The sequence below is a fragment of the Schistocerca serialis genome, chromosome 6, assembly GCF_023864345.2.
Source record: "Schistocerca serialis cubense isolate TAMUIC-IGC-003099 chromosome 6, iqSchSeri2.2, whole genome shotgun sequence".
NCBI classification, from domain to species: Eukaryota; Metazoa; Arthropoda; class Insecta; order Orthoptera; family Acrididae; genus Schistocerca; species Schistocerca serialis.
In genome coordinates, this window is record NC_064643.1 from 82,311,126 (window position 1) to 82,325,086 (window position 13,961).

At 45.5% G+C, this 13,961-nt stretch overlaps 1 protein-coding gene across 1 annotated transcript in view; it reads right to left on the reverse strand.

The window, feature by feature from the left end:
- Positions 1 to 854: 854 nt before the first annotated feature.
- Positions 855 to 13,961, reverse strand: part of LOC126484302 (protein bassoon-like) — an 82,689-nt gene continuing 69,582 nt past the window's right edge. The window contains exon 3 of the mRNA XM_050107733.1: positions 855 to 1,204. Coding sequence (XP_049963690.1) covers positions 855 to 1,204 — 350 coding nt within the window. The remainder of the gene's footprint in view (positions 1,205 to 13,961) is intronic.

The window sequence follows — 13,961 nt, forward strand, 5'->3', positions numbered from 1 at the left end:
CGACAAACCTGGGTGCACGAATGGCTACATGTCATTTTTTCGGATGAATCCAGGTTTCGCATCCGTGTTTGGCGACATCGCGGTGAACGCACACTGGAAGAGTGTACTCGTCGTCGCCATACTGGCGTATCACCCGGCGTGATGGTGTGGGGTGCCATTGGCTACACGTCTCGGTCACCTCTTGTTCGCATTGACGGCACTTTGAACAGTGGACGTTACATTTCAGATGTGTTACGACCCGTGGCTCTACCCTTCATTCGATCCCTGCGAAACCCTACATTTCAGCAGGATAATGCACGACCGCATGTTGCAGGTCCTGTACGGGCCTTTCTGGATACTGAAAATGTTCGACTGCTGCCCTGGCCAGAACATTCTCCAGATCTCTCACCAACTGAAAACGTCTGGTCAATGGTAACCGAGGAACTGGCTCGTCACAATACTCCAGTGACTACTCTTGATGAACTGTGGTATCGTGTTGAAGCTGTACCTGTACACGCCACCCAAGCTCTGTTTGACTCAATGCCCAGGCGTATCAAGGCCGTTATTACGGCCAGATGCGGTTGTTCTAGGTACTGATTTCTCAGGATCTATGAAGCCAAATTACGTGAAAATGTAATCACATATCAGTTCTGGTATAATATATTTGTCCAATGAATACCTGTTTATTATCTGCATTTCTTCTTGGTGTAGCAATTATAATGGCCAGTAGTGTCTGTTGTTTTTTACATTCGTTTACCTAACATCAATGCTTGGGGGTGGGGGGGTGGTGAGGGTCATCGCCCATCGAAGTTCAGACGTCGATGAAGACAACGAAACCAGCATCTCGACGCCTGTACGTCACATCACGCGGTTTTCTAGCGCCTGCGCTCGCCACAGCTGCAGGCGTGCTCGCGCCTCCTCCCTGCTCCCTGCTGCGCACGTCTCCCCCCATCTGCATCTCTGCGCGTCAGACGCGGCCCCACCTGCATCGCAAGCACCCGGTGGCCGCTGCTTGCCGAGCACTGCGGGCTGTGGCTGGGGGTGGCGGGTGGGGGCGGGATTGCCGCCTGCAGGTCACCGACCTTCGCGCAGCGCGTGGTGGAGGGTGCTGCTGCCGTGGAGGGCAGCGCCCGCTCCAGCTCGGCGCGTGGCGGCTGCCGCGCTGTGTGCTGAGCGGACTCCCCCTCTACAGTCCGTCCCAACTTAACCTTCCCCCTACTTATACCTCCCGAGGAGATCACGAATGTAAAATTAGAGACTCGAGCGCGCACGGAGGGATTCCGGCTGTCGTTCTTCCCGCGAAACCTACGCGACTGTCACAGGAAAGGGAGGTAATGCCAGTGGCACGTAAAGTGCCCTCCGCCACACACCGTTGGGTGCCTTGTGGAGTATAAATGTAGATGCAGATGCAGATGTAGATGTAGAAGCTGCCGGGCACGGTGACGCCTGCATCGGTTGATTCCGCCGACGGCCGACATCGGCCGAAGACGGCCGATCTTATCACATCAGTACACCACCACCGTGTTCGCGCTCACTCTGCAGCCGATCTCATCTTCCCAATCTGCAGAATCTGGACGGCAATCGGCGGAACTGAGATGTTCGCTTTCTTCGCCGGAATCACTGCATTTTTCTCACCTGCGAAATATGAACTGTGAGAAACTGAGAATTTGCTTCTAGAATGAAGGAGTTTGTGTCATTCCGAGGATAAAAAGATATCGTATTGGGGCTATAGCTCTGATCCTAAGTACTGCAGTCGAAGCGTTATTAGAAAACACAAGTAGCTAAAATCTGTATCGGATATTTTAGGTGTAAATTGTAATCTTAAAAAATGATGCGTTCAAGTGAGAAGAATGACGTATCTTACACTTAAGGGGGGTAGGAAGCCAAACGGGCCGACTTGGAGCAGCGGAGGCATCACAGGACATTTTAATTTCCACTGTCTATACTTTTACAAATAAATTTATAAAACTTTGTGAGAATCACCAGGAAGGGTTCAGGATTCACACTCATTGCAGTGGAACTTCGAAAACATAATAAAATAATCTTTTTTACGTGTGAAATTTCATCATTGTTTCACTTACTAATGGCTGCATGTGTTGCTATAGGTACTCTTTTCTTCATAAGTTAGAGAGATTCTTCAATAAATTTTGCACAGCATACATACCATACTTATACAGGTGTGTGAAACTCAAGAATTTATTTAATTTATGAAAAAACGAATGATCTGTCGTATTTTAAACTTCATGTTTAGAAAAAAACACAAATTTTGTATTTAATTACCTCAATTTTGCCACAGTTTTTAATAGATTTGGAAAATTCACTGCTATGAGTGTGAATTCTGAATCCTTCCTGGTCATGCTGACAGAGTCTTATGAATTTATTTGTAAAAGTTTAGACAGTGGAAATTAAAATGTCCTGTGGTGCCTCTCCTGCTCCAAGTCGGCCCGTTTGACGTCCTACCCCCCCCCCCCCCCCCCAAAGTTGCGGTGAGAGATCTCCCTTGTGTTATGGTAAGTGCGCCGTTTACATGTCTACGATTTACCATGCTGCTACCGGAAATGTTATGCGTAATTAAGCTCAGAAAAAACAAAAAATATGATCCGTGCCTTCACATCTAATCTTTAAAGTCACTATTATTCAACCTTTTTGGGTTGCGATAAAAGGACATTAGCTTTCTACGAATTATTACTACTGTCTACTGGCGTTCTTGTGCTGCTATGATTCTTTTAGGTGTGATTTGCAAATGTTTTTTTGTTTTTTTCACTTTTAATTGCTATAGGTTTTCACAATACTCGTTGTTAAATTGAGGTTTACCCTTTCAAATGTACGCTGAATGACTGTTTCGGCCATTCTCGGTGGTAAAAATACGCAATTTGTTGTGGTAGGTCGTGGAATATTCCTGCTTGTGCCCCTACAGTTTCATGAAGTTCCGATACTTGCGGCGCTACAAGTAGCTCTCAAAACGGCGTCTGTAACAAAAGTGCATTCCGTGCGGCGAGCTGTCATTGAATTTCTTTTGTAGGAAAAGCAGTACATCGCAGGTATTCGTAGCCCCTTGCAGAATGTCTACGAAGAGCTCAGAGTGAACAAAAGCAAGGTGAGTCGTAGGGCGAGGGGTCTGTCATCACTGCGCAAACCTGTCCAGTATTCGCCGTGCCGGCCGGCCACACAGAGCTCTGACTGCTGGAATGTCGGAACGTGCGGACACCCTCATTCGAAGTGATGGACGGGTCACAACCACACGTACCGCTGCTCAACTGGACGTCGCTGTTGGTAGTGTGTGGCAACATTCAGGGTACTCGCAGGTGTGTGCCTGCCATGATCTCCACCGCCTAACAGAAGACCAGAGAGAGCAACCGAGGGCCGTCTATGCTTGCGCATTGCGAGGTTAATCGTGACAATTTTTTGTCGAACATCGTCACAAGTAATGAAACAGCGGTTAAGGACTTCCAACCGGAAGCAAAACGGCAATCCACGCCACACCATCTCTCCTCTAAGGTTCAAATGGTTCAAATGGCTCTGAGCACTATGGGACTTAACATCTATGGTCATCAGTCCCCTAGAACTTAGAACTACTTAAACCTAACTAACCTAAGGACAGCACACAACACCCAGCCATCACGAGGCAGAGAAAATCCCCGACCCCGCCGGGAATCGAACCCGTGAACCCGGGCGTGGGAAGCGAGAACGCTACCGCACGATCTCCTCTAAGGAAAGAGTTCAGCCGGTATGTAGTCATCTGGGAGTGTGGGCTGGCAGTCTGTCTGACGTCCTCCCTCATAGTGCAACGATCAACTCTGAAGTGCACAGTGCTGCCCTCAGGAAACTGAAGAAACGACATCAGCGTGTTCGTCGCCACAAAAATTGGAACCAACTTCTCCTTCTGCATGACAACGCAAGGCAAACACAAGTATACACACGTGAGAGTGGCTCGCAAAACTTCTATTAACTGTATTGAAGGTTAACTGTCGCGTTATGTCTGTTTTGCTGAATTCATTTGAAGTCGTGGACAGTCTTCGTCATCCTGCTTTTCAGTGTCACCACGTATCGTCTCGATTATCTCCACCATTCACAGTGAGGCGACAAAAATCATTCGATAGCGAATATACTTACGCAGATCGCGGCAGCAGACCGTGCACGCTGTATGAAAAGGCCGAACTCTGCCGGAGCTGTCATTTGTAGTCAGCTCACTCACGTGGTTTCCGCCGTCATTGTGGACGCACGACGGCTGTTAACAGACTTTGAACGCGGAATAATGGTTGGAGCTAGATGAATACGACATTCTATTCCGGAAAACGTTACGAAATTCAATATTTAGAGATCTACAGTGCCAAAAATGTTCCGAGAATACCAAATTTCAGGCGTTACCTCTCATCACTGACAACGCAGCAGCCGACGGCCTTTGCTTAACGACCCAGAGCAGCGGCGTTTGTGGAGAGTTGTGAGAGCTACGAAACAACGAACACTGCGCGAAATAACCGCACAAATCAATGTACGACTTGTTGATGTTGTTGTTGTTGTTGTTGTTGTTGTGGTCTTCAGTCCAGAGACTGGTTTGATGCAGCTCTCCATGACACTCTATCCTGTACAAGCTTCTTCGTCTCCAAGTAACTACTGCAAAATCTGAATCTGCTTAGTGTATTCGTCTCTTGGTCTCCCTATACTATTTTTACTCTCCACTATTCCCTCCAGTACTAAATTGGTATCCGTTGATGCCTCACAACAGCTCCTACCAATCCTCCTCCTAATCAAGCAGTGACAGAAACTCCTCTTCTACACTATTCTATTCAGTACCTCCTCATTAGCTACTTGCTCTGCACAGTTAATCTTCAGCATTCTTCTGTAGCACCACATTTCGAAAACTTCTATTCTCTTCTTGTCTAAAATATTTATCGTCCATGTTTCACATTCATATATGGCTACAGTCCATACAAATACTTAAAAAAAAGACTTACTTACAGTTAGATGTATGCTCGAACAATTTCTCTTCTTGAGAAACGCTTTCCTTGCCATTGCCAGGCTATATTTCATATCGTCTGTACTTCGACCATCATGAGTTACTTTGCTCCCAAAATAGCGAAAGTCATCTACTACTTTAAATGTCTCATTTCATAATCTAATTCCCTCAGCGTCACCTGATTTAATTCGACTACAATTCCATTATCCTCGTTTTTCTTTTGTTGACGTTCATCTTGTATCCTCCTTTCAACACACTGTCCATTCCGTTCAACTGCTCTTCCAGGTCCTCCGGTGTGTCTGACAGAATTACACTGTTGTCGGCAAACCTCAGTTTTATTTCTTCTTCATGGATTTTAATTCCTATATCAATTTTTTCTTTCGTTTTCTTTACTGGTTGCTCAATACACAGATTGAATAACATCGGGGATAGGTTACAACCCTGTCTCATTCCCCTCCCAACCACTGCTTTTGTTTCATGCCCCTTGACCCTTATAACTGCCATCTTGTTTCTGTACAAATTATAAATAGTGTTTCGCTCTCTGTATTTTACCCTTGCCAGCTTCAGAATTTGAAAGAATGTACGACTACACTGCTAAATTAGGCGTTAATGGGGTATGACATTATACGATCGACGCGAATGCCTTTATTAACAGCACGACATAGCCTACAGCATCTGTCCTGGGGTGTTGTCCATATCACTTCGGCCCCAGGCGACAGCAAAACCGCGGCTTGGTCAGATGAGTTCCGATTTCAGCTGGTAAGAGCTGATGCCAAGGGCCTTATCGAAGTGGTAAGACCGGTTCCCGTCAGATCACCGGAGTTAAGCGCTGTCGGGCTGGGCTAGCACTCGGATGGGTGACCATCCGGTCTGCCGAACGTTGTTGGCAAGCGGGGTGCACTCAGCCCTCGTGAGGCAAACAGAGGGGCTACTTGATTCAGAAGTAGCGGCTCCGGTCTCGTAAACTGACATACGGCCGGGAGAGCGGTGTGCTGACCACATGCCCCTCCGTATCTGCATCCAGTGAAGCCTGTCGTCTGAGGATGACATGGCGGCCTGTCGGTACCAATGGACCCTCCAGGGCCTGTGGAAGGAATGATAGGATTCGAGTGTGGCGCAGACCCCACGAAGCCATGGCCGGAAGTTGTCAACAAGGCACTGTGCCAGCAGGAGGTGGCTCCACAATACTTGTTTACATGGAACTGGACAGGGGGTCGTCTTGTGCATCTGATCCGATCGCTGACGTAATGCTCATGTTCGGCAGCTTGGAGAGCATTGTCAGTCATTCGTGGTCTTCATGTTCGCAAATAACGGAGGAATTTTCAAGGATGTCAGCGCGTAATGTACCGGGCCACTACCGTTCGCGATAGGCTCGATAAACACAGTGGAAAATTCGGACAAATCCCGTCGAACATTTATGGGACATCATCGAGAGGTCAGCTCGCGCACAAAGTCCAGTACCGGCAACACTATCGCAGCTATGGACGGCTGTGAGGTAGCATCGCTCAAGACTCCTGAAGGCGAATTCCGACGACTTTCTGAGGCCACACCGCGTCTGTTCGTGCAATACTTTCGGCAAAAGAAGTTCAGAGACCGTACTGGGTGGTATCGCACGACTTGTCACCTCAGTGTAGAATAGAACGGTTCTCTCTCCTCTCACAGATTCGTAAAACTTGTTTTGGTATTCTAGCAAATGAGGAAAGAGTCTACGGAACTCGCCACGTTGTGTTCCACACAGGATACAGTTTGTTTACACACAGTCGCCGTCTTGCTGCAATGCTAGATTCGTCTTCAAGCATAGAGGCTCCGCGGTACTCGTCCCATTCTAGGAGGTTAAGCCACACCTGCTTCACACATAGAATAGATTATTTATTTATTTACCGTAGTACCAAATTGAGGAGCACATCTCCAAGGTTATGGGACGTTACAGTACATGAAATTACAACATAAAGGTAATAACAGATAAAAACAAAATGTTTATGAACCCAAAAAACTGAATCTATAAATTTAAGTAAATGCAATCAACAGTACAACAAGTATCAGGTTAATATTTCAAGCAACTCCTCGACAGAATGCAAGGAGTGATCCATGAGGAACCGCTTCAATTTCGATTTGAAAGCACGTACAATATTGCTAAGATATTTGAAATCTTGTCGTAGCTTATTGAAAATGGATCCAACAGTATACTGAACGCCTTTCTGGGCGAGAATTAAGGAAGTCCGATCCAAATACAGGTTTGATTTCTGCCAAGTGTTAGCTGAGTGAAAGCTGCTTATTCTTGGGAATAAGCTGATATCGTTAACAAGAAATGACAGTAAGGAATATATATATATATATATATATATATATATATATATATATATATATATATATATATATATATATTGAGAGGCCAGTCAATCAGAGAGTGGAATGAAAAACATTTCACAGTATTGGATCACCGTTTGTATACGTGACTATGTCTCAGTTGCTGAAAAGATATATTCAATTCTAAAGGTCAGTACATTATTTTGGCAGAGGTCATACACATATCAGCTAGAACATAATGACCTCCAAGGTAACGACCGGTATGTGCGCCTTTCGCACGAGTGACAGCGGCGACATGTCGTGGAATGGAAGCAACGGGGCCTCGTTAGGTGGCTGGAGGGAGATGGCACCACACCCGCACGCACAGTTCACCCAATTCCCGTACATTCCGGGGAGGGCAGCGATGACTTCTGACGCAGGGCAGCGATGACTTCTGACGCCACGTTGAATCCCACCCCTGATTCTTTTTATCTGGTTAAAGGGGGTAGGACGTCAAACGGGCCGACTTGGAGCAGGATAGTCACCACAGGACATTTTAATTTCTACTGTGTATACTTTTACAAATAAATTTATAAAACTTTGTCACCATGACCAGGAAGGATTGAGGACTCACACTCATCGCAGTGGAAGTTCAAAAACGTAGCAAAATACCTTTTTTTACATGTGAAATTTCATAATTTTTTTTCACTTATTACTGACTGCATTTGTTGCTATAGGTACACTTTTCTTCCTAAGTAAGAGAGATTCTTCGATGAATTTTTCATAGCATACAAACAGTAGTTACAGGTGTATGAAACTCTAGAATTTTCCAAATGTATTAAAAAACTGTGGAAAAAATTGAGATAATTAACTATAAAACTCGAGTTTTTTCTAAACATGAAGTTTAAAATGTAACAGTTCATTCATTTTTTCATAAAAGGTTAAAATGTAACAGTTCATTCATTTTTTCATAAATTAAATAACTTCTAGAGTTTCATACACCTGTAACTATGGTTTGTGTGCTGTGCAAAAGTAATCGAAGAATATCTATTACTTAGGAAGAAAAGTGTACCTATTGCAACAAATGCAGTCAGTAGTAAGTGAAGAAATGATGAAATTTCACACGTAAAAAAAATGTGTTTTCTTACATGTTTGATCTTCCACTGCTATGAGTATGAATCCTGAATCCTTCCTAGTCATTCTGATAAAGTTTTATGAATTCATTTGTAAAAGTATAGACAGTGGGAATTAAAATGTCCCGTGGTGCCTCTCCTGCTCCAAGTCGGCCCGTTTGACCTCCTACACCCCCCCCCCCCCCCCGCCCCCTAAGGTCTGGCAAACTGGGGGGCCCTGGGCGTTAGATGCTACTGTGTTCCTCGAACCAATCCATCACACTCCTGGCCTTATGACAGGGCGCGTTATCTTGCTGAAAAATGCCAGTGCTGTCAAGAAGCATGATCGTCATGAAGGGGTGCAAGTGGTCTGCAACCACTGTACGACACCCTTTGCCCGTCATAGTGCCTCGCACGATGTCTACCGGATCCATGGAAGTTCGAAATATAGCGCGTACTTTAATATGGCATGCTTTTAATAATTTCTACAACGAAACTCTGTCCCGAAATCTTCCAGAAAACCCAAAGAGTTTCTGGTCATACATAAAGCAGACCAGTGGCAAGACGCAGTTAATACCTTCACTGCGCGATAACAACGGTGAAGTCACCGATGACACTGCCACTAAAGCAGAGTTATTAAACACGGTTTTTCTGTAAGTCGTTCACCAAAAAAGACGAAGTAAATATTCCTGAATTCCAGTCAAGAAGAACTGCTAAAATGAGAAACATAGAAGTAGATATCCTAGGTGTAATAAAGCAGATTAAATCATTTAATAAATGCGAGCCTCCGGTCCAGATTGTATACCAGTCAGTATCAGTATGCTGATAAAATAGCTCCATATTTAGCAATTATATACAACCAGTCGCTAACAGAAAGATCCGTACCTAAACACTGGAAAATCGGTCAAGTCACACCAATAGTGAAAAAGCGAAATAGGAGTAATCCGATGAATTACAGGCCCATATCACTAACGTCGATTTGCAGTAGGGTTCTGGAACATATGCTGTATTGGAACATGAAGTACCTCGAAGAAAACGATTTATAGACACAGTCAACACGGATTCAGAAAACATCGTTCTTGTGAAACACAACTATCTCTTTGTACTGATGAGGTAATAAATGCTATCGACAGGGGATGCCAAATTGATTTAATATTTTTAGATTTCCAGAAGGCTTTCGACACCGTTCATCACAAGCATCTTCTAACCAAACTGCGTTCCTACGGAGTATCGCCTCAGTTGTGCGACTGGATTCGTGATTTCCTGTCAGAAAGGTCGCAGTTCGTAGTTATAGACGGAGAATCATCGAGTAAAACAGAAATAATTTGCGGCATTCCCCAAGGAAGTGTTATATCCCCTCTATTGTTCCTGATCTATATTAACGACATTGGAGACAATTTGAGTAGCCGTCTTAGATTGTTTGCAGATGATGCAGTCATTTACCATGTTGTAAAGTCATCAGAATATGAAAACGAATTGGAAAATGATTTAGATACGATATCTGTATGGTGCGAAAGCGGCAATTGACCCTGAATAAAGAAAAGTGTGAAGGTATTCACATGAGTACTAAAAGAAATCAGCTAAATTTCGATTACGCGATAAGTGACACAGATCTGAAGGCTGTAAATTCAGCTGGATACTTAGGGATTACAATTACAAATAACGTAAATTGGAACGATCACATAAATAATGTTGTGGGTAGAGGAAAGCCAAGACTACGATTCATTGGCAGAACACTTAGAAGGTGTAACAGGTCTACTAAAGAGACCGCTTACACCACGCTTGTCCGCCATATTCTGGAGCGTTGCTGTGCGGTGTGGGATCCGCATCAGGTGGGACTCACGGATACATCGAAAAAGTACAAAGGAAGGCAGCTGGTTTTGTGTTATCGCGAATTAGTGGAGATAGTGCCACAGACATGATACGTGAATTGGAGTGGCAACCATTAAAACAAAGGCGTTTTTCGTATCGACGGGATCTTCTCATGAAATTTCTATCACCAGTTTTCTCCTCCGATTGCGAGAACATTTTGTTGGCACCCACCTACACAGGGAGAAATAATCATCACGGTAAAATATGAGAAATCAGGGCTCGCACAGAAAAAATCAAGTGCTCGTTTTTCCCGCGTGCCGTTCGAGAGCGGAACGGTAGAGAGACAGCTCGAAGGTGGTTCATTGAACCCTCTGCCAGGCACTTTATTGTGAGTAGCAGAGTAATCACGTAGATGTAGATGTAAATGTCCCCGTAAATGGTCCCCAAAGCGTAATGAAGCTGCCGCGAGACTGTCTCCGACCCGCAGAAGAGGCGTCGAGGAGGTTTTCCCGTGACAGACGACGGGTTCGCGCCCTCCGTGCGCGCGATGAAGAAGGTATCGGGGTTCATCAGAGCGCGCAACGCTTTCCTACTGCGCTGACGTCCAGTGTCGAGGGTCACGTGCCCAGTCGTAGTTGCCGATGGTGTGCTGTTAACATTGCCACATGTACGGGCCGTCAACTTCGGAGGCCCATCGTTAGGAGTGTTCGGTGCACTGCGTGTTCAGACACACTTGTACTCTGCGTAACGTTAAAGTCTGACGTTAAATCCGCGACAGGTCCTGTTTTACCGGTCTGCCCAGCGTACGACTTCTGACACCTGTAATGAGAGGTGGCCGCCCAATCCCAAGACGTCTGGACGTGGTTTCGCCCCGTTTCGCCACGTGTTGAAGGCACTCGCCACGTGTTGAAGGCACTCGCCACGTGTTGAAGGCACTCGCCACAGCACTCCTCGAACACCCGGCAAGTCGTGCAGTTTCCGAAATGACCGTCACAGTCCGCTCCTGGTCAAACACGGAGAGACCGCGCGCCTTGCCCGTTGTACACGCGGACACTGGACTGAGCTCGCTGCTACCAGATGCGCCGTGCGACAGTGCGTGTCTCTGATTAGCAGTCATTCCTCCGCAAGTGACGCTGGCTGAAGCTTTTGTGAGAAGCGTGGCACTTCACACCGAAGGGCGATTTTATCGGCTGCTCTGCCACAAGGACGTACTCTTAGGGATCCGAAGGGGGAGGGAAAAAAAGGCAAAGTGGTGACGTAATGTGCCGGTAACTCCGTACAGGGAGCGGATTAAGGTATGTCTTGTTGCCTTAGGCCTAGAACGAAATTTTCACTCTGCAGCGGAATGTGTGCTGATATGAAACTTCCTCGCTTATCAAAACTGTGTCCCGGACCGCGGCTCCAAATCTGGACCTTTGCCTTTCACGGGCAAGTTATCTACCATCTGAGCTGTGAAGTTTGGAAGGTACGAGACGAGGTACTGGCGGAAGTAAAGCTGTGAGCACGGGTCGTGATTGGTGCAGATGGTAGAGCACTTGCCCGCAAAAGGCAAAGGTCCCGAGTTCGAGTCTCGGTCCGGCACACTGTTTTAATCAGCCAGGATGTTTCAAATAATGTTATAGGCCATCAACAAGTGCCAGCGTGCGAACCATTCAACGAAACATCATAGATACTGTTTTTCAGGAACGAAGGCCCACTCGTGTATCTTTGATGACTGCACGACACAAAGCTTTACGCCTCGCCTCGGCTCGTCAACACCGACATTGGACTCTTGACGGCTGGAAGCTTGTTAACCGGTCGGACGAGTCTCGTTTCAAATTGTGTTGAGCGGATCGACGTGTACGAATATGAAGACTACCTCAAGAATCCACGGACCCTGTGTGTCAGCTGGGGACTGTTCAAGCTGTTGGAGGCTCTGTAATGTTTTAGGCGTGTGCAGCTGGTGTCATATGGGCTGCCTGACAGGACTCTGACACATGACGCGTAACTGAGCATCCTGTCTGATCACTTGCATCTGTTCGTGTCTATTATACTTTCCGATGGACTTGGGCAATTCCAGCAGGACAATGCGACACTCAACACGCCCAGAATTGCTATGCAGATTTTTAGGAATTTTCTTCTGTGTTTAAACACGTTCTTTGGTTTGTGACGGCGTCGTCTTCATTCTACATTCTATATTTATACTGCGCGGGTCCACTCGCGTATGGTTCGCGGGAAGAACGACTGCCGAAAAGCCTCCCTGCGCGCTCGAATCTCTCTGATTTTACAATCGTGATCTCCTCGGGAGGTATAAGCAGGGGGAAGCAATATATTCGATACCTCATCCAGAAACGCAACCTCTCGAAACCTGGCGAGCAAGCTACACCGCGATGCAGAACGCCTCTCTTGCAGAGTCTGCCACTTGAGTTTGCTAAACATCTCCGTAACGCTATCACGCTTACCAAATTACCCTGTGACGAAACGCGCCGCTCTTCTTTGGATCTTCTCTATCTCCTCTGTCAACCCGACCTGGTACAGATCCCATACTGATAAGCAATACTCAAGTATAGGTCGAACGAGTGTTTTGTAAGCCACCTCCTTTGTTGATGGACTACATTTTCTAAGCAATCGTCCAATGAATTTCAACCTGGCATCCGCCTTAGCAACAATTAATTTTATATCATCATTCCACTTCAAATTGTTCCGTAGGCATACTTCCAGATATTTTACAGAAGTAACTGCTACCAGTGTTTGTTCCGCTATCATATAATCATACAATAAAGGATCCTTCTTTCTATGTATTCGCAATACATTACATTTGTCTATGTTAAGGGACAGTTGCCACTCTCTGCACCAAGTGCCTATCCGCTGCAGATCTTCCAGCATTTCACTGCAATTTTCTAATGGAGCAACTTCTCTGTATACTGCAGCATCTTCCGCGAAAAGGCGCATGGAACTTCCGACACTATCTGCTAGGTCATTTATATATATCGGGGACAGAAGTCACGTTGTTGCCATATTGTTTCTCTGTAGAAGAATAAAAAAAGGAAAAATGCTAGAATTGATTGGGAGCAGCATCTTATCACTTTACGGCAATAATTTGAAGAGTTTACACCATTTTCCCAAAGCTGCGAGAGCACATAGACGAATTTTTTAATTACATCAGGATGTCAATGAAATCATTTGATGAATTACATGTGAAACTGAAGGACCGTCTTCAACACCAAGGTAGATATATGCAAGCGATTCAGATGGTGTCCTTAACTTTGAGGCAGGACAGTACAATTAACAATTTCTTGAAAGAGTCATTTTTTAATTAGATTTTAACATAAAACTGAAGTAACGTTAGTTTACAAATAATGGGTCAGAGTTAAAACAAGGAGAAGGGAAGTAATGTTTTAAAAATTGTGAAACCCGTGTTCTGAGTTGTCATCGAAAGAAGACCTGTGGCGACGGTTCAGGCCGAGGTTGTGCGAGTCCTCGCACAACTGAACCGCGGACACTTGTGAATGGATTGGCTTCAGGTAGGCTGACGCAATGTGCTGCGTATTTGCCTGGCTCAGTGGACTGGTCCACCGAGAGGCATACGGTGTATAGGGTGTAGACGCAAGAGGATGCTTCTGCTGCCTGATTTTCTTCACTACTTTCAGCACCTCCGTTTGAAAATGAAGAGTGTCAAGAAAAGGGAGTAATCCTTTAAAAAACGAAAAGTGCCGATTTGATGTGTCCTTCAGGGCTGTGATCATTTCTAATTCAACAGAATCCATTTTCCGTTTTTTTTTTTTTTTTTTTTTTTTTTTTTTTTTTTTTTTTTTTTTTTTGTGGTTTTAGGGCGC